The 24,282-nt window shown below is 43.7% G+C and overlaps 1 protein-coding gene across 1 annotated transcript; it reads right to left on the bottom strand.

The window, feature by feature from the left end:
* Positions 1-1,315: 1,315 nt before the first annotated feature.
* Positions 1,316-23,426, bottom strand: CLTB (clathrin light chain B). The gene is made up of 5 exons (XM_040406811.1): positions 23,082-23,426; positions 9,337-9,386; positions 7,414-7,531; positions 6,650-6,761; positions 1,316-1,999 (listed from the first exon to the last, which is right to left on the bottom strand). Exons 1-5 carry the CDS (start codon positions 23,263-23,265, stop codon positions 1,828-1,830), a joined length of 636 nt encoding a protein of 211 aa, XP_040262745.1. The 5' UTR covers positions 23,266-23,426; the 3' UTR covers positions 1,316-1,827.
* Positions 23,427-24,282: the final 856 nt, after the last annotated feature.

Raw genomic sequence — 24,282 nt, 5'->3', positions numbered from 1 at the left:
AAAATAAAGTAATGGTGCATGTGACATTAAATCGATTAGCATATTGAAGAACCAGGCCTAGAAGGCACACAAAGGAGGATTGTACCATTGCTTTTCTATGAAAGCAGTTCTCCACATGCTTCCTGTTGGCTAAATTGTAGAGACGTAAAAGAACTTAGCATGTTTAGCAGTCTGTTATTCAGAAGATATGACTTCCTGCTACCACTTCAGAACAGGTATTCAAAAGGTGGTCACTTAGCCAGGAAGACTCCAGTTCCAGAGCTGGCAGATTCCAAGACAAATAATGAGCTTCTGCCGAGTTATGTGATCCTAATTATTCTATGTGTATGTCATGCATTGAAAAAAAAAAAGACTCAAGTTTGCCTGTGACATGATTCAGATACAAATTTTTCTCGGATAATGGACAAAGGCAGCAGTTGATGAGGGCACAGCTGTAGTGCAATTTAAAAATCGCTGTCCAACAATCAAACAGGGTTAAACAAAAAAAAAAAAAGCGGAGAAATTGTAAAAAATAAAAACCTTACTGATCTGAATTCTGTCCCCTGCTGCCCGTGTCCCACCATTATCTGTGACGACAAAGGATAGTGATGTTGCATCCATAGTAATGCAATGTCAAGCGCCTCATCCACTGGCTGTTGAGAGATACGTCACTATAGACCTGATATTACTGTGGCCTAGTCTTCATATTGGTGCAGGGAGCACAAATAAGCAGAAAACAGTAAGTTTATTACATTATATCCCAGGCAGCCCCGTTAAAGGCTATGTACTCTTGCGCAAACATTTTTATTGATCCAGGTTATCAAAACTATTTTAAATGTACTGGGATAATAAGAGATGTTTGCAGAAATGTACACATCCTTTAAAGGGGTTGTCTGCTTTGGCTATATTGATGACCTATTCTCAGGGTAGGTCAGCAATATCAGATCGTCGGGGCCTGACTGTGGGCACCTCCGCCGATCGAAGACAAGGCATCGCTCGTACTGTTTACCTGCTTGCCGCTGACCTTGTAGGAGGCAGCAGTGTAATTACAACCCCGTTGTCTCATTCACTTCAATGGGTCTGCTCCTTCCTATTCAAGTAAATATGAGGGAGACGTGAATAGGGACGGAGGAGGTGTAATTACACAACATGGCCACTGCAATGTTGATGGCGAGCAGCTAAACAGTGAAGAGAGCAGAGGACTCGTACGAGCGCTGCCTTCTCTTCATACAGCTGATCGGATATTGATGACCTATCCTGACAATAGGTCATCAATATACGATAAGGGCAGAACCCTTTAATAATCATATGTAGACTTCAGAAAAGTTGTTTCAGATATGATGAAATAGGTTTATTGATGGGTTGTGTCTTTCGCATCAGTTTGCGTCTTCTGCATTGTGCCTCATACAGTATGTGCATAGATTGATTTAACCCCAAATCATGGGGAATTACAGTACATTGTAACCCCATCTTTTTAAGAGTTTAATGTGCAATCTCCTTGCAGATAGGCTTTTCACTTCCAGAAAACCTTATTTTAAAATATGTAGACAAGCATTGTTAAAAGCCCGGCGCACAGACAGAAAAGAACACAAATCTCCCCAAGCAAAAAGCTCACAGACACCGCATGCTCCCATTATCACTGCCTCAATATCCTAAATATGAACCTAATAGAGTAAGTGAATGACATCAGATCTGGCATGTAGATTGCATTGACAGTTCTGCAGGGGACAGTATCAGGGACAGGATCTTGTTAACATTAAGGGCATAAGTGAATGGGCCTCAGACCTGCAAGGATGGTTTCTTTGGTGTGAAGCAGGGAGGTGAGAAGGGGGAGGTTGGATGAGAAAACTAGCGAGATAGCGGCGTCTGTTTCAAGGAGATAAGTACAGATCTCAGACGAGACACATCTTTAGACTGCTTGCTGCTCTTGGGGTTGAAATCACAAAGGCGGGCAACACGTTCCCATTCGGTCCCGGTTTCTTCATCCTTGGTTTCTGACACCAGTGCTTCATCCGACGCCCTTTAGGAAGAAAACAGCAAATATGTTAGCTATGTCCTTTAGGTACAATGTAGCTTACCATACATTTACAGGGAGTGCAGAATTATTAGGCAAATGAGTATTTTGACCACATCATCCTCTTTATGCATGTTGTCTTACTCCAAGCTGTATAGGCTCGAAAGCCTACTACCAATTAAGCATATTAGGTGATGTGCATCTCTGTAATGAGAAGGGGTGTGGTCTAATGACATCAACACCCTATATTAGGTGTGCATAATTATTAGGCAACTTCCTTTCCTTTGGCAAAATGGGTCAAAAGAAGGACTTGACAGGCTCAGAAAAGTCAAAAATAGTGAGATATCTTGCAGAGGGATGCAGCACTCTTAAAATTGCAAAGCTTCTGAAGCGTGATCATCGAACAATCAAGCGTTTCATTCAAAATAGTCAACAGGGTCGCAAGAAGCGTGTGGAAAAAACAAGGCGCAAAATAACTGCCCATGAACTGAGAAAAGTCAAGCGTGCAGCTGCCAAGATGCCACTTGCCACCAGTTTGGCCATATTTCAGAGCTGCAACATCACTGGAGTGCCCAAAAGCACAAGGTGTGCAATACTCAGAGACATGGCCAAGGTAAGAAAGGCTGAAAGACGACCACCACTGAACAAGACACACAAGCTGAAACGTCAAGACTGGGCCAAGAAATATCTCAAGACTGATTTTTCTAAGGTTTTATGGACTGATGAAATGAGAGTGAGTCTTGATGGGCCAGATGGATGGGCCCGTGGCTGGATTGGTAAAGGGCAGAGAGCTCCAGTCCGACTCAGACGCCAGCAAGGTGGAGGTGGACTACTGGTTTGGGCTGGTATCATCAAAGATGAGCTTGTGGGGCCTTTTCGGGTTGAGGATGGAGTCAAGCTCAACTCCCAGTCCTACTGCCAGTTTCTGGAAGACACCTTCTTCAAGCAGTGGTACAGGAAGAAGTCTGCATCCTTCAAGAAAAACATGATTTTCATGCAGGACAATGCTCCATCACACGCGTCCAAGTACTCCACAGCGTGGCTGGCAAGAAAGGGTATGAAAGAAGAAACTCTAATGACATGGCCTCCTTGTTCACCTGATCTGAACCCCATTGAGAACCTGTGGTCCATCATCAAATGTGAGATTTACAAGGAGGGAAAACAGTACACCTCTCTGAACAGTGTCTGGGAGGCTGTGGTTGCTGCTGCATGCAATGTTGATGGTGAACAGATCAAAACACTGACAGAATCCATGGATGGCAGGCTTTTGAGTGTCCTTGCAAAGAAAGGTGGCTATATTGGTCACTGATTTGTTTTTGTTTTGTTTTTGAATGTCAGAAATGTATATTTGTGAATGTTGAGATGTTATATTGGTTTCACTGGTAAAAATAAATAATTGAAATGGGTATATATTTGTTTTTTGTTAAGTTGCCTAATAATTATGCACAGTAATAGTCACCTGCACACACAGATATCCCCCTAAAATAGCTAAAACTAAAAACAAACTAAAAACTACTTCCAAAAATATTCAGCTTTGATATTAATGAGTTTTTTGGGTTCATTGAGAACATGGTTGTTGTTCAATAATAAAATTAATCCTCAAAAATACAACTTGCCTAATAATTCTGCACTCCCTGTATGTGTCTATGACAGACGGGTCATCTATTGGCTGTATCTTAACCTCTGTGTGCCTGATTTTGTAGGTGGAATACTCTATTGGATGACATATTACGGGTTTGTTCTACCCTGGGATCACATCTCTGTAATATCCTGCAGCGGGGAATCAGTGTGAACATAGCTCACTTTAAAAGGAGTTATCTGCTCTAAAAAAACAATTTTAGAACACCCTGGTGGCATCTTCATATGGATGTCACTGTGTATTTCATGCTGGAAACGGTATGCCATGCATTTAAATGGGATTTTTCCAACCCCATTCATATGCATAGGAGTATTCTGCGTAGATTTCTGGCAGTGTGGAAAAAAATATGCTATAAAAAATAGCAAGGCTGCTGGGAATTATTTGGTTTGGACACCCCCCCATGCAGCCAAGACAGGAACGGGAGCTGTAGATTTTGATAATAATAAAAAAAAAAAAGGCACGCTACTTTGTTAGGGTGGAAAACACAAGGATTGCCCTTCAGTGGGGCTAAATCTCATGTGTGTCTGTAGCAGTGCATATTGCAAATCTGGGGCACATTCACAGCAAAAATCCAAGGGTCTTGTATTTATACCATGGAAAATACACATCAAAATGTAATCTGTCATGTAAACATAGTCTTAAGGAATTCTGATTTACTACAGGGTAGCCCAATTCAGAAACTCCATCGATCAAAAGAAAATGTTTTTATTTTCTGATTGTCGACTTGCTATTCTACTTCCTGAACAGGATTATGGGGGCAGCCATCTTCCCTGAGCTTTTCTTAACAGCAATTAGAGATATGCTTTACAGCAATTAGAGATATGCTTTACAGCAGCCATCATTAGCCATAGACACAATGATCAGGACTTTTATGAGATTTTTCTAGGAATGTGCAGAGGTCAGGAGGGAGTAGATAAGATGTGATATCACCTATTGTGAATGGTGGATCCTGTGTTATCTATATAGAGGTGTTACTTGTCATTATAATACTGCCTGTAATGATAATGAGAGTACTTGTAATTACACTGCACTACCGAGACGACGGGTAGTGTAATGAAGAGGAAGCAGCATTCGCATGGAGCACTGCCTCCTCTTCAAACAGGGTGCCACTGCCAGACTCCTGACGATCAGATATTGATAACCTATCCAGAGTATAGGTCATCAATATAGACTGCCTGCACAACCCCTTTAATAATATCACCCAAAAATTATTTAAAATATGTTTGACATAACCAGTTCTTATTTTCTGATGACACGTTCCTTTAAAGGGGTTGTCCGGGTTCAGAGCTGAACCTGGACATAAGCTCCCGTTCACTCATTTACCATATCTGAGTGGAGCATCAGCTCATTTCTAGCTCCAATGCTCCCCCTTGGCCTATGCTGCATAGCGCAGGACAAGGGCTGTTTGTTTACTTCCGGTGACATACCCGGCTTTCTCTCAGTATGCTAGGCGGAGGCTTCCGCCTAGCAGTGATCCCGGTGACGTCACCGGCACTAATGGGTGGTCCGTAGCACCGCCCTAGCCTTTAAAACAGCCTAGGGCATAGGCTCATTGCTTGGCGTCTCCACCTAGCATACCTATGAGAAGCCTGGTATGTCACTGGTAGTAAACAAACAGCAAGGCAAGGGGGAGCATTGAAGCAAGAAATGTGCTAATGCTCCACTCAGACATGGTGAATGAGTGAAGGGGACCTTATGTCCAGGTTCAGCTCTAAACCTGGACAACCCCTTTAAAGTAAAGCAGGGAGCATCTACTAACAACCCATTGATATCATTTTGCTGTGAGGAATTAAATACTTGCTGCTGGGTTCCCTAATAGATTAGAGCTGATGACGGACATAACAGGACCCACTCTATGAGCCAGACTAGAGACTGCTCCCTCTCCTTTGGATGTGTTACTTGCTTAACACTTCAGGTTTTTTTTTTTTATATCCCGTTTCACAAATGATGATATTTGAGGCTCATAAATTGCTTCATCCCAATACGGCACTGCTTATACGTTATGTGTACAGTAAGTATACAGTGGCATAGTGTAATTCTATATTATACAAATTCATTTTATTGTGCTACTATTTCATAAGATTATATTCTCCAATGAGGATTTGTACAAAGAGACAGAGAATAAGACAAGCTCAACATACACGTAACCAATGACATCAGCATTAGGCTGCTGGTAAAATGCTTTGTCCGCAATCCTGGGTTAGTAGCATAAAAAGAGATAGAAAGAGAAGAAGAGAAGAAAGTTAATATATAAGAAGGGCTAAACCGGCAAGTGGTCATAAGTTGAAAAAAAATAATACAAATACATGATGATTGGTGATGGCCCCTTTCTCAGGACCCTCACTGCTGCCCTACTTCAAGCAGCTTGTGGATGCTGGTTGGCTCTTCCTGCATGCTAGTAAAGCCAGCATTTGAAATGAAATAAATCCTCATGCATCATCTTGGCGAGGATCCCAGAAAACACTATTTCACCAATCACTATGTTTTTCCAAAGAAAAAGATGCAGAAAGTATTGTACAGAAGGAGAATGCAAATAGACTTACTCAGAGACATCTGTTACTCCTCCCTATTAAAGCTGCAGAGCATGCACTTACATTTTATACTGTGCTATAAACTGGTATATGCTGTGGAGTATCACAAATACTTGCTTTGAATGCAAATACCAATATAAGGAAAAGACAAATCTGAATTCTAAGGCCTCATGCACAAGGCCTTTGCCTGTATTGCGGCCCGCAATATGTGGGCACCAGCCATGTGCACCGCATCACTTGAATGAGTCCGCAATCCGGAGGTGTGGTTCAGAACAGAGGCACGGAAGCACTACGGCAGGGATGGCCAACCTGTGACTCTCCAGCTGTTGTAAAACTACAACTCCCACCATGCCCTGCTGTAGAGTGATAGCTGTAGGCAGTCTGGGCATGCTGAGAGTTGTAGTTTTGCAACATCTGGAGGGCCGCAGTTTGAGGATGCCTGCGTTATACAGTAATAGTGTATAGCTGGTAAGGTATGTCACTGACCTGTTTGTAACCTTATTCTTTTCTATTTGCTCACTCTGCCGTTGGTACCACTCTTCTAGGTCCTTCTTGGCCTTCTCTCTCCATTCCTGTTCGGTCACCTTGGCAGCTGCATCTGAAAAGAAAAGAAACATTCTCAAAACAAGTGAAAAGTGTGTCAAAGATACATATATCTGGCTTGAATAGTGCTAAAGTGTACCTGTACCTTGAAAAAAAACTTTGGAGATCTCAGAGGCATGTTAGAGGTTTTGATCGCTGGGTGTCAGAGTGCAGAGACCCCCAAGAGTCGCTAGAACGAGAAAGGAGCACTCACATAGAGTGTTCTCTCTCCTCACTGCTGAAGACGGGCTCACAGATCTTCATGATAGATCATCAATATCAGATCGCTGGGGGTCCGACACAAAGCACCCCCACCAGTCAGCTTTTTTAGGTTGTTGTTGTGCCAGAAACGAACAATGTATGGCGTGAATGTAGTTTCCGATGCCAGCACACAGAAGATCAGCTCAATAACCCGGCTACGACCACTGCACAGTGTTTGGTGCGGTCTGCCTTAAGCTCCATACACTGCATAGTTTCTAGCATCTCGATGTGTGGGTGCTGTGTGTTGGATCTGATATTGATGGGCTATCCTGAGGATAGGTCCTCAATATCTGTCGCCCCGGGAATTGCCTTAATAATGAAGCTCAAGCTTTGTTTTATGAAACATTATCAATTTCCTAATTTGCTGTAAACTACAGACCTAACTCAGAGATCAGTTCACAACATACCCAATTCCTCCAGGCGCACCTTCTGTTCCTCTCTCCATTTACGAAGGCTTTCAGGTTCCTGGGTTAGTCTATCAGCCTGCGCTATAGCTGCATATCCATCACTGAATCCATTGGACTCCTGTAAGAAGTTAGTTGGATTAAATGGATGATAGTGGCTGTCCCAGAGTGGGAAGAAAGTGGGAACACCTGAAACAGAAAAATCTTCCATATTCATACACTGTACCTTTACAGTGAAAAACCATTGTCTTGCAAAAATTACAAGCTCTTGAGCCTTTTTCATAGCTGGGGCAGAAATATTGATGTAACAGTAGAGAACAGTCCCACATATTACACACACACACACACGTATTACAGGGAAGCATTATGACATCATTCAACCATCAACAATGCACTGCTATGACAGCGACCAGCCAAAAGGGCAGCGTGAAATACAGCTAACCAGGAAACCCAATGGACATTTTATCTAGATTAAAAGCACAGTAAAAAGTTTCCTTTTTTTCCTCTCTGTAGCATACATCAACGGCAGCAAAGATATGAGCCACTTGAAGGCAGCTAGATTTTTTCACTTTTGCTGCTCTATATTTCAGTAGCCCTTTTTTTTTTTTTTCACATTTCACATTGACTAAATTGCCAAATTAATTCTTCATATTATTACAGTTGTGCGGATACCTAACAAGTGTAGACTTTTTATTTCTATCTAATGTATGGGCAATAAAATATAATTTGCCATCCGTGTACCGTCCATTTTTAAATGATCTGTTGCATAGAAAAATGTTTAAAATGTAAAGAAAAAATAAAAAAAATTATAAAATTTTTTGGAAATGCATACCTCCCAACTTTTTGGACGCTCAAATAGGGGCAGGTTTGGTTTATTGTGTGAAAGATCCATTTTTCCTGCGTATTTATATACTTCAAACAGTTTTCCTTTACACAATAGCGCAAAAATTATCTGCAACTCTTTACCTCAGATCAAAAAGAGGGACATTTAAAGAGCAAAGAGGGACTTGGGTCAAAAGTAGGGACTGTCCCTGAAAGAGGGACACTTGGGAGGTCTGGAGATGCAAAGAACACAGACACATGTCTGGAACTTGGCTCTGAGGATACAAACAGATGCAGCACAGTACAAGTATTTACATTCACAAAACTGACACAGGCGCATGAATAAGCCTTTAGCCTTAGAGCAGGAGAGAACAGAGAGTACATATCCCTCTCTCCTGCCTCAAAGTCAAAAGACATTGGGGGGCATAAGAATGGCATTTAAGAAGAGGACCTTTCACCACTCCTGACATACCTGTTTTAAAAGCTTCATGCGTTCCCCATGTAATAACAATTCTGGAGCATCTATTCTTATGACTACAGTATGCCATTTCTTTATTATTTCTACTTGAAATTTTGAATGAATTGCTAGCAGTCTGCAGTAAGGGTACAGAGGGGTGGTAACCAGTTGGGGGGGGGGGGGGGGGTGCACCTGCACAGTCTGACTCTATCCAATCAGTGCTGCCACTGTCAGACTGTGCAGGTACACACCCCCAACTGGTTACCTCCCCTCTGTACCCTTACTGCAGACTGCTAGGAATTCATTCATAACTACTAGTAGAAATAATAAAGGAATGGAACAACATAGAGCCTTAAAAATAAGTGCTCCAGAATTATTATTTCATGGGGAATGCATGAAGCTATTAAAACACTGTCAGGATTGGTGAAAGGTCCTCTTTAACTTTTTATAAAAGTGTGAAGGGTGGTATAAAATAATTTATTACTTTTGTATGCCATAAAACTGGCCTACAAGAATGATACTCCCCCCATTGTTAACAGCTTAAAGGGTCCTTTTACATGAAACCATGAAACTGGGAAAATAATTGGCCATACAAATAGGCCTTTAGTCAAAACAGATAAAAGCACCATTATGAAAGTTATTCTTACCTGGCCTATGTCCCCATTAACCGGAGTGGTCACTAGGTCATCAAATCCCACTGCAAAGCATAACAAACACAGTCATGATCAGAATAATATAGTATAATAAAAGGACACAAAAAAAGCACTGATAATACTGAGTGTTACCTAATTTCTTACACTTGGGGTGCACATATTTGTGCTCTGGGTTTCATTTATATTATTTTTTTTTGCTAAATCTGGAGTATACCCATACAAACCATAAATGTGGCCATGAAAATATCCACACATCAGACTCCAAAAAAATAAAATACAAAATCCCCCAAAATAGACATACCACACTGTTGTCTAGTAGTAATCTTATATGGGCTTCTAAGGAAGGCTGAAAGGGGTATTCCCCTCTTGACATTTATGAGGCCCACATCTATTCAAGAACATGTCGCCATCTTGTGGCCACTGTGAATGTAGAGGTGGGTATGCATGTGCGCTCTCGTCAGTTACTGCTATGGAAGTTCTGAAAGAAGCCAAGCACTCAGCTTACTTTCATATCTTATGGATATCCCATAAGGGTATACCCCTATAAACCATACCTCTATTAATACAGAATCTAGAAAATTAGAAGCTGCAATCCCCGCACAATTCCAGATTCTGACCTCCGTAAGTATAATATGCTCATTTGACATTGTGGAGAAGTAATGTAAGGATCAGGGGTAATTGCCAACCATCTTTTGGCCATCAATTCTCTAAACTGAATAGGCACCTACAATCCAAATTATCTAATATTTCATAGACATGTGAGAAGATCACAGTGGTGTAGTCTGATCTTAGATCAGCAGTGATTTTGAAAATGAAATGATTCAATAAGTATTTTATTCATGACAGTGGTTTAGGGCTGGCCATACATATTAGATAGCGGTCGGCAAAATTCTAGTTGGGCCAACACCTATTTATACTGAACCCTCTGTCATGGGTGGGCTGGGAACTTAAAGTGTCCCTGGAAAAAATACCGAAAGCGGCCCCATATTGTAGGCGGGTCCAGATTGACAGAAGGCAGGGCAACAGAAGTAAGCGGGGCCTGCAATACTGTAGTGCAGCACAAAATACCGCACCAGCAGAACCAAATACCATAGTGCAGCACAAAATACTGCCATCTGCCTCACGAGAACAGCGATACAATTGAGTTCAGGAGGGCAACTGCGGCCAAGTGCACAAGTACCTGATTATCCTAGCATGAATTCCTGTTGAACGACTCAGATCATTATGTACCTGTCCGCCGTCAGCGAGGAGAGCCTGAATGGCCCACTGGGAAATTTCCCTGTAGGGTCTATGGCCAGTTTGGAGGGGATTGCCTGGTGACATGAACCTCCATCAGCAGCCATTTTATGGAGAGGAATTCTAAGTAAACAGCACAAAAGGCTTGGCCATCAAGTTAGAATACCTTAAGTAATATAGAAAATGGTGCAGAATATCAACAGAGACTATCAGTAAGTGGCATATAGTCATCGTACAAACACATCGGTCAGGAGTAGCCAGAAAGTTGCCAACCCCTTTAAAACTACTGCAAGGAAAGAGTAGAACCCATGGCAAGGTTCCTGCTCTTATTTTCCAAAAGCTATCTGAATTAGAAAAAGGGGAATCCTACTGGTTGAAAAAGGCACTACTCCGTATTAGGGCTCCAACGAGTACTCTATTAAATAGAGTAATTCGACACCAAAAAAATCCACAATGCAAATTTTTTGCATCGAGGATTCGTTTGTGTCACGTGGCCACCGAGCAGGAGTGAAGCGATTGCAGGACCGGCACTCTCCATACCAGTAGGACAATCCCTCAGGCAGCTGCTCCCGGCCAATCCCAATGCTTCTCTCATAAACACCTCATGTGAGAGCAGCCATAACAGGCCCGTTGATTGGTTAGTGGTAAGACAAATGCTGATTGGCTATAAACAGATTGGGGGCGGGACTTAGCGCAGCCAGGAAGTGTAGTGGTTTCTGGTTAGTGTGGCTTGCTGTACATTACTGGGGCTGGTGACTACCTGCAGTGCATCACCCTGTGTGCTGTGTGAGCCCTAGCTGAGGTCATGGGGTTGTCACGGTTACTGCCTGAGGTAGGTTATGCTTTGTGTTTGCATCATACAATAAACTAATGTTAAAGAAGCAACATGTGGCCTTATGTGCACTACAAAGCCCAGCAAGCCCTCAGCTATTTATGCCATGCAGACACTGAATAATTAATCGTAGAAATATTCGTTAGAATACTCGATTACTGAAATAATCGTTTACGGCAGCCCTACTCCGTATAGCATACCTACAGTGTATGGCCAGCTTTGGTATAAGGGAAAGACAGGCCTACATGGAGTTATCCATTATTATATATTAGGGCTGCAACGATTAATCGAATTTAATCGATAATATTCGATAACTGGATTCGTTGTTGACGAATCCAGTTATTGAATAATCGCCTATTCGTTGCTATGCGGGCGGTTTACTTTAAATCAGCGCATCTTTATTTTACCTTACAATGAAGCTCCAGTAACAGGCAGAGCGGACGGTGACGTAAAGTCACTTACTCACGTGACGCGCCTGCTCCGCCTCCTTCATTCATAAAGTGGGCGGAGCAGGTGCGTCACGTGAGTGAGTGACGTTACCCCGCCGCCCGCTCTGCCTGTTACCTGAGCTTCATTGTAAGGTAATACAGATGTGCTGAGTAAAAGTTACTGCCAGAATAGTCTGCTGTGAGCAGCGGGCCGTGGGTGTTATGGGGAGGGGGATCTGTGTATGGCACTGCTATGGGGAAGGGGATCTGTGCACTGTTATGGGGAGTGGGATCTGTGGATGACACATATAGCATAAGATGCTATATAGTGTCATCCACAGATCCCCCTTCCCAACAACAGTGCACAGATCCTCCCCGATGACAGTGCCATCCACAGATCCCCCCCCCCCCCCGATGACAGTGCCATCCACAGATCCTTCCCCCCCCCCGATGACAGTGCCATCCACAGATCCCCCCCCCGATGACGATCCCCCCCCCCCCCCGATGACAAATATATGACAGATATTCAAATAATCGTTATCTGCAGCCCTATTGTATATTACAGCTCTCATGTCCCCAGGTAGCTAGGCTATAAGAATAAACCGATGCAATTTAAAATATACACATCTCTTGAGTAAATGACTAGACATACCATTTCCCTAATAAAGCCTATACACTTACAGGGTCTCTCTATACGTAATCAGTCACAAAACAACTAACCACAAGCTTCCCAGGGCTACACATGCAAGGCTCACCCCTCAGATCCCTTACCATATTAGTGTAGATACTCATGAACCAAGCAGCTGACTATCTGAATGCCCTCATGAATGGCCACGTTTTCTCTGACAATACTATTATAGAATAGCGGTTGTCAGCATTGTGAGGATTCAAGGGGAAACCAGGACACAGCTTCTATAGTTTTGTGAGAATAGAATTCCTAACACTACAGCAAGTATCACCGTACAAAGGATTGCTGGGAAATGGAGATTAAAGCAATAAAACGGATTCAATTTAAAATTATACAAGCATGTTTTTATCTTTTCTGACACCACAACCCCAAAGCAAAGCATTGTATTTGCTGGGAAATAAAATATACTGTAGCTGTTGGGGTGCCCGCTAAACAAAATGTGGCAAAGTTTGTCCTGTGTAAATGGAGGCCTATAAAACCAGGTGAAGTTCGGTAGGTCTAGTTAGTAGATACTAGTTTCCAATTTAACCACTTCCAGACCGGGCCATTTGCCCCCTTCCTGACCAGGCCTAATTTTGCAAATCTGATGTGTCACTTTATGTAGTAATAACTTTTACTCTTTTACTTATCCAAGCCATTCTGAGACTGTTTTCTCGTGACACATTGTACTTCATGACAGTCATAAGTTTGAGTCAATATATTTCACCTTTATTTATGAAAAAAAATCCAAAATTTACAAAAAAATTGGAAAAATACCCAATTTTTTAAATGTCAGACAGTGATACCTCAAAATATTTATTACTTAACATTCCCTATAGGTCTCCTTTATGTTGGCATCATTTTGTAAATGTCTTTTTTTTTAGGACGTTAGAAGGCTTAGAATTTTAGATGCAATTCTTAAAATTTTTAAGAAAATTTCAAAAACCCACTTTTTAAGGACCAGTTCAGTTCTAAAGTCTTTGTGGGGCTTACATAATAGAACCAACCCATACATGACCCCATTTTAGAAATGACTCCCCTCAAACTATTCAAAACTGGTTTTAGAAATGTTGTTAGGTATTCCACAGGAATGAAAGCAAAATAGAGGTGACATTTTAAAATGTCACTTTTTTTGCAGATTTTCCATTTTAATACATTTTTTCCTGGAACACATCAAGGGTTAACAACAAAACAAACCTTAATATTTATTACCTTGATTCTGCAGTTTGCAGCGCTAAAGCCCGCCCATCAGAGCCGGTGACGTCACCGAACACACTGCCGGGCGGAAGTTTCAGCCCGGCAGTGTGTTATTGAAAACAAAAGAGACCTTGCCCTGCGCGATCTAGCGCAGGGCAAGGGAGCGCATCGGAGCATGACATGCTCCGATGCTAGCCTCAGGGGGGGCTGCCTGGGTGAAAATAAGGGTATGTCCGGGTTCAGCTCTGAACCCGGACAACCCCTTTAACAGTGCTGATATCTCATCCTAGGCGTCTAGCGATCTGCCAGAGTAATAATAAACCATGGTCTCTCAGTTCAACGATTCTGTCAGTTTGCAACAGCTGACGATAACTGGCACATTGATGAACAGGAGGCATTACACAATCATCCAATTTCTAAGGTTTCATATGGCTACAATACTTTTCTTTCAAAGATTGGAGCTAGGTGCTTGAAAATGTGATAATCTGTAGATCTTCTCCTACTTCCTCAATTTGCATAACCTTACGGCTTGTCCTTCTTGGTGTTGCAATTTCAATATTGAGAAGGGAAAAAAAAGGAAAAGCACAGGAGCACTTCCTAGTGTATAACCCTATGGTGCTCCGAGGGGGTCTTTGTTTCTGGTGCTGCAACGATGCCATGCCTGACGTGGCCCATAAGTGGCTGCATAAGTGACAGGCCGCTAAAATCAATGTCTGTCACTACATAATGCTGCCCTCAAATAGACCAAAATAAGGGACCTGAGAGGTGCACTTCAAAGCTTTGCTCATGTAGTTGCTTACCTCATGTACATTTTTCCCATATCTTTTATCAATGTGGACTCTCCTGACCCATTTTCACTATCACTCCAGATTTATTACATTCCAGTGCTCCAGACAAAAAAAAATTACCAGGAGCCATTGGCTCCTAAACTAAAAAATTTAGGAGCCAAATTACATTTTTTAGTCGCCAAATTTAAAATGTATATAATTTTTAAAAAAAGGACTTTGAGAAGATGAGACGCAGGTCACAGTAATGAGCCAGCACTACATATAGGAAAAAACAGCACCACATACCTCTCACATCCAGGGACATCTTCTGGGGGACAAGGTGACTAAAAATGGCGAATTGCGTGGTTTAGAGTTTTTTTTTTCCTGTTACGGCCTTCACCGAGCGGGAATATTTTTAAATATTTTTATAGCTCACATTTTTTGGGACATGGCGATATGTAATATGTTTATTCTATATTGTTTGTAAATTTTATATGTAAAACTGGGAAGGGGGCCATTTAAACTTTTAGTATTTTGGTGTGTTTTATTTACTTTTTATTTAATAACCATTTCTTCCCTTAGGGACTAGAACCTGGATCTTTTCAGCCCTTGTGCTATTCACCCTGATAGAGCTCTATTAGGGTGAATAGGATCTCACACTCTCCCTGCTGCTCTGTGCTCTGTGCACACAGCAGCAGGGAGCTGAACATGGCAGCCAGGACTTCAGTAGCGTCCTGGCTGCCATGGTAACAATCTGAGACCCAGCAGTGTAATCTGCCACTGCCACCAATGAAGGGGATGGGACCCTGTGGCCACCATATAACAATGAAGGGGGGGGGGGGGCGACGACTTGTGGCCAGTGATAATGGGGGGGGGGGGGGGGGGGGGAGCACTGCGCCACCAATGAATGTAATTAAAGAGGACCTTTCATGGGTCCAAAGAATATGAACTTAGTAGCAGGCTGCATAGAGCGGCGCCCAGGGATCTAAGTGCACTTACTGTTATTCCTGGGCGCCGCTCCGTTCGTCCGCTGTGGGCCCCGGTTTTTTCAACATTCAGAGCAAGGAGGAGGAGACGCCAGTGTCTCTCCTTCTCCCTGACAGCAGCGCTGTCCAATCACAGCGCAGAGCTCAGAGCTAGGGAGAAAAAAAAACTATTCTTTGGACCCACCAAAGGTCCTCTTTAACTCCTTCATACAATTGTCTGCAGCGGTATCACAGACCCGGCACCCGGCCTCAATAACAGGGCATGCGATCTGTGGCACCTGAGGGGTTAATTGCAGCGTATCGCATGCCCTCTGGAGCTGTTGCCCTCTGGAGCAGGAGTATCGTACAGGCGCAGGCACTCAGCGATACTGCGCCTGCGCGGGATTTTGGAGGCCAAGAGAGGAGGAAGCAAGGACGGTGCAGTGAATAAATTAAATGATGTAGTGGAGGGGGCGGCGCCGTTCGGCTCCGATGTGCAAGTACATTTATTTCTTAGGAGGCATGCTGGGCTTGGAAGAAAGGCGGGCTGGGCACTGCAGGGGGGCGTTACTGGGCACCAGAGGAGAGTAATAACGCCCCTCTGGGCACCTTGAGACTTCATTTGCATATCATAAAAATTGCTTTTTCATCTGAATGAAAAGTTGAATAAAAGAAAGAAGACACTGCACATTGCTATGTTAACAGTATTATAGGCTCAAAATAGGTGACAGATTCCCTTTAAGGAGGAAAAAGTGCAGTACCATAAAAATACTAAATTAATTACTCAGGGCATTAGGGACTTCATGTTAAAATGTGATACAAAGGCGTTTAGTTACTCTCTAAAACTGTAATAATTACAATACTCTAACAGCTCTAATAAAGAACGGTGATCAAAGATGGTTTTGTGGCTTTTTTTTGTGAATTACACATTTGTTGTGAAAATTGAGGCAACAGAATGCCACAAAGCGGAAAGAGGAAATCTACTGATGAATGAGTAGCCAGTGCCCTGGCAGGCAGTAATCTATTACTCAAGGTGTGTATACCATCTCCTCCCTTAGCTAGGATCATAAACACGTTATATGGCATTCCTGCGACTCCTCCCTAATCACCCACGCGTTCATTCTCTGCTGCAGCCTTTACCAGCTGACAGTGCGCAGGATGAGAACCGCAGTTAGTGAAGAAATCTGTATCTCCTGTAAATGGGGAATGCTACATATATAAGACTGTTCACACGGCTTACATGACATCCGGGTTTATAGGATCCATGACGAATCCTCCACTATCCACCACCCACTACCAACTCCACTGGACTCACTGGTCTATCGAGTTCTCATTTCATTTACTGGATTTATAGTGCAGCAAGGTGGATGAGATTTTCACACACTTTCACAAGAAAGTCCGCCCATAACATGTAGATTTTAAATCTGAAAAATGTCCATTGTGGATGTGGATTTCTGCCATGGATTACACACTTCCCAGTGCAGAGGGTGAATGCTGCTGCAGACCTCAGCCAAACACGCTGTGGAAACACATAAATGGCAGATTCCCACTGAGCAAGCGCTAATACCTGTCGTGTTGCTAGGCGTGAAATGACAGGTCTCAGCACTTGCTCAGTGGGAATCTGCACAGCTTGGGGAGCAGCAGAAGATGCACTGCGGAAGCCCGAGACTGGGACACAGGCATAAGAAGACTGAGCTTAACCAGAAGTCTGTCAATCCAAGGGAAGGGGGTGGGACTACAGCTCAAGGGGTGGAAGAATTGGGTGCTCCGAGGCCTCTTGTCGGCCCCTCAGTGCTCCAGTAAGCTTATCAAATAAGCATCATGGGGCAACGTACTGTCATAATTAGAGTATCGTTTTTATCAGCATGATCAATCCAACCAGGTTTAATAGGGTTGATCATGCTGACAGATGCTCTTTAAATAAAAGGGGGTGTCCAATGTTATGTAAATAGACATTATATTAATATGATCAAGTAGGTGATCGCTATAAGGGTAATATTTATGTGTGGCAGGTACATTTTGAAGCCGTTCTACAACAATCTCAACAGAAACCATGATCTGACTGTACCGTGTAAACAGACTCCAGACTGAATGTGAAGAAGAAGGTTTCCATTGAAATACTAGAGTATAAGTCAAAGGAGCATAACCTGCTTATATTAACTCTTACTTACTTATTACTGGAAAACAATAGAAAGCTGGATTATGGTCAAAGGAACAAGTGGAATTTTAAGAACTTATGGAAATATAACAAGAGTCTCTCTTGTAAATGAGCAATATTAGAACCAAAACTTCAGGCTTCATGGGCTTGGCAAATCTGTTTGCCCACTCCCTACAGTTCCATAATATGGCACCCTAAACATAGTAACTTACATTTACCAATGTGAGAGCGCGCCTAGATTCTGGTGTAAATTCTGGTTTAGAGAAATTATATGCGCCAAGTCCAGCAAGATATCTCCATTAATTGCTCTGCTAGATTTATTTCAAGCTGGCAGCTCAGGGGGCATGCACTTTTTAAGGGGCATGTCCTGTCTACTGCACGTGGTGGCAGTTGCAGGATGGAAGTGAGCATGTGCTTCCATCTCAGCGAGCAGGACAGAGAAATTAGAAAAAGAACAAACAGCAGGTGGCGCTATACCGATAGATTTCAGTGAATAACAGTGGTTATACTAAATTTACAAAAGTATTCCGATTCAGGTACTGGTGTGAAACATGTCCAATATTTTTCATGGGACAACTCCTTTAAGTTTACGCCATCTAAAGAATTAGTAAATGTGTCCCTCTGTGTGCCAACATATGATGCCTCCAGCATACGATGGGCCAGGTCCCACAGATTCTATATGAAGAAGAAAAACCTCTGCCTCCCTATGAGCCACACATAGGGGCCAAACATTTTGATGGGTGACATATTACTGATCTGCTATTTTTTCATGTTTATGGACTCCTAATAAAAAGATACAGTAGATATATTGAAGGGGTTCTGCGGATTTTTCATAAAATCCTGGCATCTTCTGCCTTGTGTAAGACAGATGTGTTGTGAGTATTTACCCCTCTTTTGTGTCACTGATGCTGCCACCTCTGCTGGGCTCACACTGGCTGCGGGTTCCTCCACTTGGGTCCCAATCTGATGTGTTCCCGAGTATTCCCATTCAGATGCATATACACTATGTGCGGCTGAACAGGAAGACTGGCTGCGGGCTCCTCCACTTGGGTCCCAATCTGATGTGTTCCCGAGTATTCCCGTTCAGATGCATATACACTATGTGCGGCTGAACAGGAAGACTGGCTGCGGGCTCCTCCACTTGGGTCCCAATCTGATGTGTTCCTGAGTATTCCCGTTCAGATGCATATACACTATGTGCGGCTGAACAGGAAGATTGAGGAACCCATCTGTCAGGACCAGCTCGTGTGAATGCAGTGGAGTGAGTACCCAATATACGGTAGTATAGAAAATGTCCTGCAAATGTTCCACCACTGTGTTTGTATCACAAGTACTTGTTCACAACATTACATTTATAGCAACGGTGTCTGCACAGGGACTAAACATTTAGAACATTAGGCTCCTACCATTCCATCGATACTGTCCTATCTGACTTCCGTAGGCCTGTGTTTGGCTTTCAAGGTCTCTCTCTAGAGGTGTGTTCCCAGAAGGTGTATTGTTTGCAGTAGATGATGTGGATTTCTGCTCTAGGAACTTGCAGTACGTTTGCATTTCACAGCTGAATGCAGATACCTCATAACATGGAAATACTCATTGAGGCCAAGAAATGTCTTGGTGGCAAGTGGAAACATGAATCAGAAGGTCCTGCTGGCTTTATGTCCAAGCACCAGCCTTTCTACAGACCAGTGGTGTGCCAGAGCAGGCGTATAGAGCCAGTAATACGATCCAGGTGACAATTTCTATGCGAAGAACCTCCACAATACTACACCTAGGAGAGCTACAACAAAAAACTATTTTTATAATATACAAAAGCAAGAAGACAACTTTTGTTTTGTACTGAAAGAATATAGAATTTCGTCTTATTTTTTCCCTAGTGAACCCTACTAGATACAGTATGCAGCAATGAGAAAGTAGGTAAATGTAAATTCCTACCATGGAGCCTAGGAAGGTTGAGAGGGCTGTAATGGTAGCCATACTGGTTGTCACCAAGCTGTCCAAGATGTTGAATGAAATTTACCAAGTAGAAAGAATGAATGTTTGGTATCCTTCAAAAAGGGTTGCCTCAGCTGGTATTGCCAGAAGAAGCTGTGTCGGGCCATACACAGCAGAAATATGGTATTAAATGCCATCCACACATGAATGGCCTACTATGGAATATGTGGATGAACAGGGTCAACTGAAGTGAGAGAAGCTCTTTGTAAGTGGCTCTCTGTTCCTGGTAACAGAAGTGGGCCACCAGGAGCAGCATATGGAAAGGGGTTGTCTTTGTAAGGAAACCCATTCATTTTAGTGACAAGCGGCTATACGAGGCCTGTCCTCGGGCCAGCGTTTCATTCTGAAGGACCCACTCTGATACCAGCTGCTGGGATCCCCCTGGGCAATAAAGGTCCCATTGTGTTGGTGACCGTGTTCTTGGCTGAGGAGGAAGGCTCATCAGAAATCTAAAGCTACATGTCTTACTATAATATATTATATGACAAGGTAATACATGTCAGGCTGGATTTACACAATGAAGTTATAGACGGGGCTGGAGTAGTTTTCACTCCCATAGCATGGACTGCCAGAGGGGCGCCTAATTTCATCATAAATCAGGCAAATCCTCCAGCATCGCAGGGGGGAAACAAAGGCTGGCGGAAAAAGACTGTCTTTGTAAACGACCCCACTTTTTGCAAAAAATGCCTGTAAAACTGCAGATGGCCAAGAGAAAAAAAATAAAAAAATAAAACGCCTGTTCTTATTCTACCATAGTTTTTTTTTTTACTGGTAACAATACACCACTGCCAAAGGACCCTTAGGGTACGTTCACATGGTGGATTTTTTACTCCGTGGCAGAAACCACCTCAGTTTCTGCCAGGGTTGTTGACTTTGAATGCCACCACCCTATTTGTGGCTAAAGTTCCGTTGAAATGAGCTAGACCGCGAGCGGACACCTGCTGCAGATTCTAGGGGTGTCAGTCCGGACATGCTCCAAGAAGGGTCCAGTCGTGGCTTTGAACCCATGGCTGCACGATCTGCAGCTCTGCCTCCCATTTAAAACAATAGGAGGCAGACACCACGCGGAGGCCATGCCTAAATTATGGCGGTAAACCACCATGTGAGAATTTACATATAGGTTTTTTTGTGGCATTTTAAGCCCCGTTTCTGGTGCGGTTTCTGCTGAAAGAAGGCCATCTCCAGATTCTAGCTCAAAGTCTATGCTTTCAGCAACTTGCATTTTAATTTTTACAAACTGGTGGTGCTTTTCCTATCTGGCATTGTTTTAAACAATGGTACTACTTAGTTAAAGGGGTATTCTGGTTGTTCACAGAATAGGGGATAACTATTAGATCTATGATGGGGGTCCTACTGATGGGTCCGACCCTCTGCAGCCCCCTGAAATGAACGGAGTGGATGGTCAGGCATGCATGCGGCCGCTCCATTAATTTCTATGGGAATTCCAGAGATCTCCAGAACTCCCATAGAAATGAATGGAGCGGCCAGGCACATGTGCGACCGGCCACTCCGTTCATTTCAGAGGGGGCTGCAGGGGATATAGTGCTCCTGTTCTTGTGATCGGTGGGAGTCCCAGTGGTAGGACCCCCACCGAACTTATAGTTATCCCCTATCCTGTTGATAAGGGATAACGTCTAACAACTAGAATACCCCTTTAAGCATTTTCCATCTTCTCTCTTGGGAAAAATGTCTAAACCCCCACTGTCCACACATTTCTTTTTAAAAAAGCAAAAAAAAAAAAAAAAAAACACTACTAGAAAGGCATAAAACACAGTCGGTTTCTTCTGTGTTTCTGGCCTCATGCACACGACCGTTGTTGTGTTTCGTTCCGCAAAATGGGGTTCCGTTGTTCCGTGATCCGTTTCAGTTTTTGTTTCCGTGTGTCTTCCTTTATTTTTGCAGGATCACCAGACATGAAGGAAAGTAAAAAAAAAAATCTAAGACAGGTTTGCCATGCAAATGATATGAAAAAAACGGACGCGGATGACAATCTTGTGTGCCTCCGTGTTTTTTAGAGGTCCAGTTGACTTGAATGTGTCTGCGAACCGTTTTCCGCGAAAATAATAGGACAGGTTATATTTTTTTGACGGACTGGAACCACGGATCACGGATGACAAACGGTGCATTAGCCGAGTTTTCAACGGACCCATTGAAAGTCAATGGGTCTGCAGAAAATCACGAAAAACGGCACAACGGACACGGAATAAAACAACGGTCGTGTGCATGAGGCCTTTGGAGTATAAAAAAACTCCAAAGCAAATTTTGTCTTTAGGAACCCTTACGGTAATTTCCTATCAGCAAGAACATCGGAGATGCTTCCCAGGAATGGTGAGCTATTCCCAATCTGGTGAAGGTCCAACTCCCATAATCACAGCAGTGGTGGTGACTGGTGTTGAGAGAATGTGTGTTTTAAGTTCAGCGTCTAAAGTTCGGGTTATCGAAGAATCGCGCTATGGATTCCGCTACCACGGACCATAATGGAATTTAGAATCCATAACGGAATTTAGATTCTTCGATAACCCGAACTTTAGACGCCGAACTTAAAACACAAGTTCGCTCAACACTAGTGGTGACCGGACCAGAACACCTGCTGACTAAATAATAGTCTGGTACGAACTTTTGTTTAAAGCTACTTTCACACTCGCGCTTGGTGCGATCTGCACAAACGCATGCATCCGTTCAGAACGGATCCGTTTGTATTATCTTTAACATGGCTAAAACGGATCCATCTTGAACACCATTGAAAGTCAATGGAGGACGGATCCGTTTTCTATTGTGCCAGATTGTGTCAGTGAAAACGGATCCGTCCTCCATTGACTTACATTGTGTGTCAGGACGGCTCGTTTGGCTCAGTTTCATCAGACGGACAGTAAACCGCTGCAAGCAGCGTTTTGGTGTCCGCCTCCAGGGTGGAATGGAGGCTGAACGGAGCCAAACTGAGCGGATCCTTATCCATTCAGAATGCATAAAGGGCAAAACTGATCCGTTTTGGACCGCTTGTGAGATCCCTGAACGGATCTCACAAACGGAAACCAAAACGCCAGTGTGAAAGTAGCCCAAGTTCGGCGTACAAGGTTCGGGTTATCTTGAATTCCGTTATGGATTCCACTACCACAGATAATAAGTTATGGTCCGTGGTAGTGGAATCCATAATGGAATTCTTAGATAGGCCGAACCTTGTACGCCGAACTTGAAACAGAAATTCGCTCATCCCCAGGCACCATGGATCCAGTCAGAACACCTACACAAAGAGTGACTGTACCTACATGACATCAGCCATGTACACTGCTGCCCGCCCAGTTAACCATCACCCATGCCATCTGAGCTGCAGGTCTCCATGAATAATGAACCGGGAAGTGGCAGCCATGGATCCCAGCTCTGGAAATGGCCAGATGCACACAGTCCTGCACCTGCTGCAGAATCTATTGTGTGACCTTCAAGCTGTGTAAAGTGCAAGCTCTGTGGCCCAGATTGTCCATACCCCGGATACAACTCACCCAGATCGGACTGCTCCATAGAGGACGCCTGGCTGCCCACCAGCACTGCCCCGAATCCTTCGTCATTCTCGATGCCAGCAATTTCGCTTTCCTGCTGGGCCAGGAAAGCGGCGGCTGGGTCCTCTTCTGTCTCTGCGGCAGCCCCGCTCTCGGAGGAGGAGAAGAAGCCGAAATCGTCAGACATCTTCGCTTCTTTCTGCAGTGGTTTGTGTGTGACCGGGGAAATGAAGCGACCAGGGAAGATCCTAGCAGGAGGTGCAAGCCATTACCAGGGTACAATGAGCAGCACCCAACCCTTCGCCTGCTGCTCCACTCTAGAGGCAGGACCACAGCGGTGACATCAGAGCAGCTGCAATGCGGCGAATGCGCCGCCAGGTGGTGCTGTTCTCTGTCAACAGCAGCCCCTTTACCGGAACCTGGTTTGTGCTGTGTCATGTCCATTGCATAGTCTCTACTATACACAGACTATCTGTTTTCGGTTTCGGGTCACCTGCTTTGCGCAACCCTTTATATTAGAAACACGTCTGACTATAGCCTGACCACAGGTTGTCCACTGCTGGGATCTCCAGTGAGAATGTGAGGGTATCCATTAGCAGGTGCTCAGTTAGCCTGCAGCGCCAATGCAGGAGGGAGGTGGTACTACACACTTTCCACTGGAATCAATGAAAGTGGGGTCCCCCAGAAGCAGAGACTTTGTAGCTATTCTCATAAATGGAGACTTTCCTTTTGAATGATTTATCCCACAGAATAGGTGATAAATGTCTGATCGCTAGGTGCCTTAATTCTGGGACCCCTGTTGTTCAGTAGCCCCCATTTTTCCACAGCTGCGGTGAGGAGGGGTATAAATGAGAGGTGGTGTTGCCTCTCCTGTATGAATGTGCATAGAGCGATAGCTGTCAGGCACTGCTGCTCCATTCAGTGTCTATGGGACTGACAGCCGAGTACAGTGGTAGGGCGCCCAGCGAGCAAACATTGATCATTAACCCCTTCAGTACAGAGCCACTTTTCGCCTTAAATCCCAGGCTAATTTTTGCAAATCTGTCTCATCACAGACAATGGGGGAATACTGCTAGGATATGCCCCCATTGTCTTATAGGTGCGTGACCCACCTATATAGGGAATGGAACCCCGCAAGGTGGTGGCTAGAGGACTCCGGTCCAGCCACCACCAAGCACTCTCCCCATACAAGTGAATGGGAGCA

This window comes from Bufo bufo, chromosome 1 (genome assembly GCF_905171765.1).
Source record: "Bufo bufo chromosome 1, aBufBuf1.1, whole genome shotgun sequence".
Taxonomy (NCBI): Eukaryota; Metazoa; Chordata; class Amphibia; order Anura; family Bufonidae; genus Bufo; species Bufo bufo.
This window is presented reverse-complemented; position numbering and strand designations above follow the sequence as displayed.

Coding starts and splice junctions, on each gene's coding strand:
- CLTB (XM_040406811.1), bottom strand. CDS start 23,265: ATGTCTGACGATTTCGGCTTCTTCTCCTCCTCCGAGAGCGGGGCTGCC. Junction 7,532..9,336: donor TTAATGGGGACATAGGCCAG/GTAAGAATAACT, acceptor AACTTCTTACAG/GAGTCCAATGGATTCAGTGA. Junction 2,000..6,649: donor AAGAATAAGGTTACAAACAG/GTCAGTGACATA, acceptor TTCTTCCTAAAG/GGCGTCGGATGAAGCACTGG.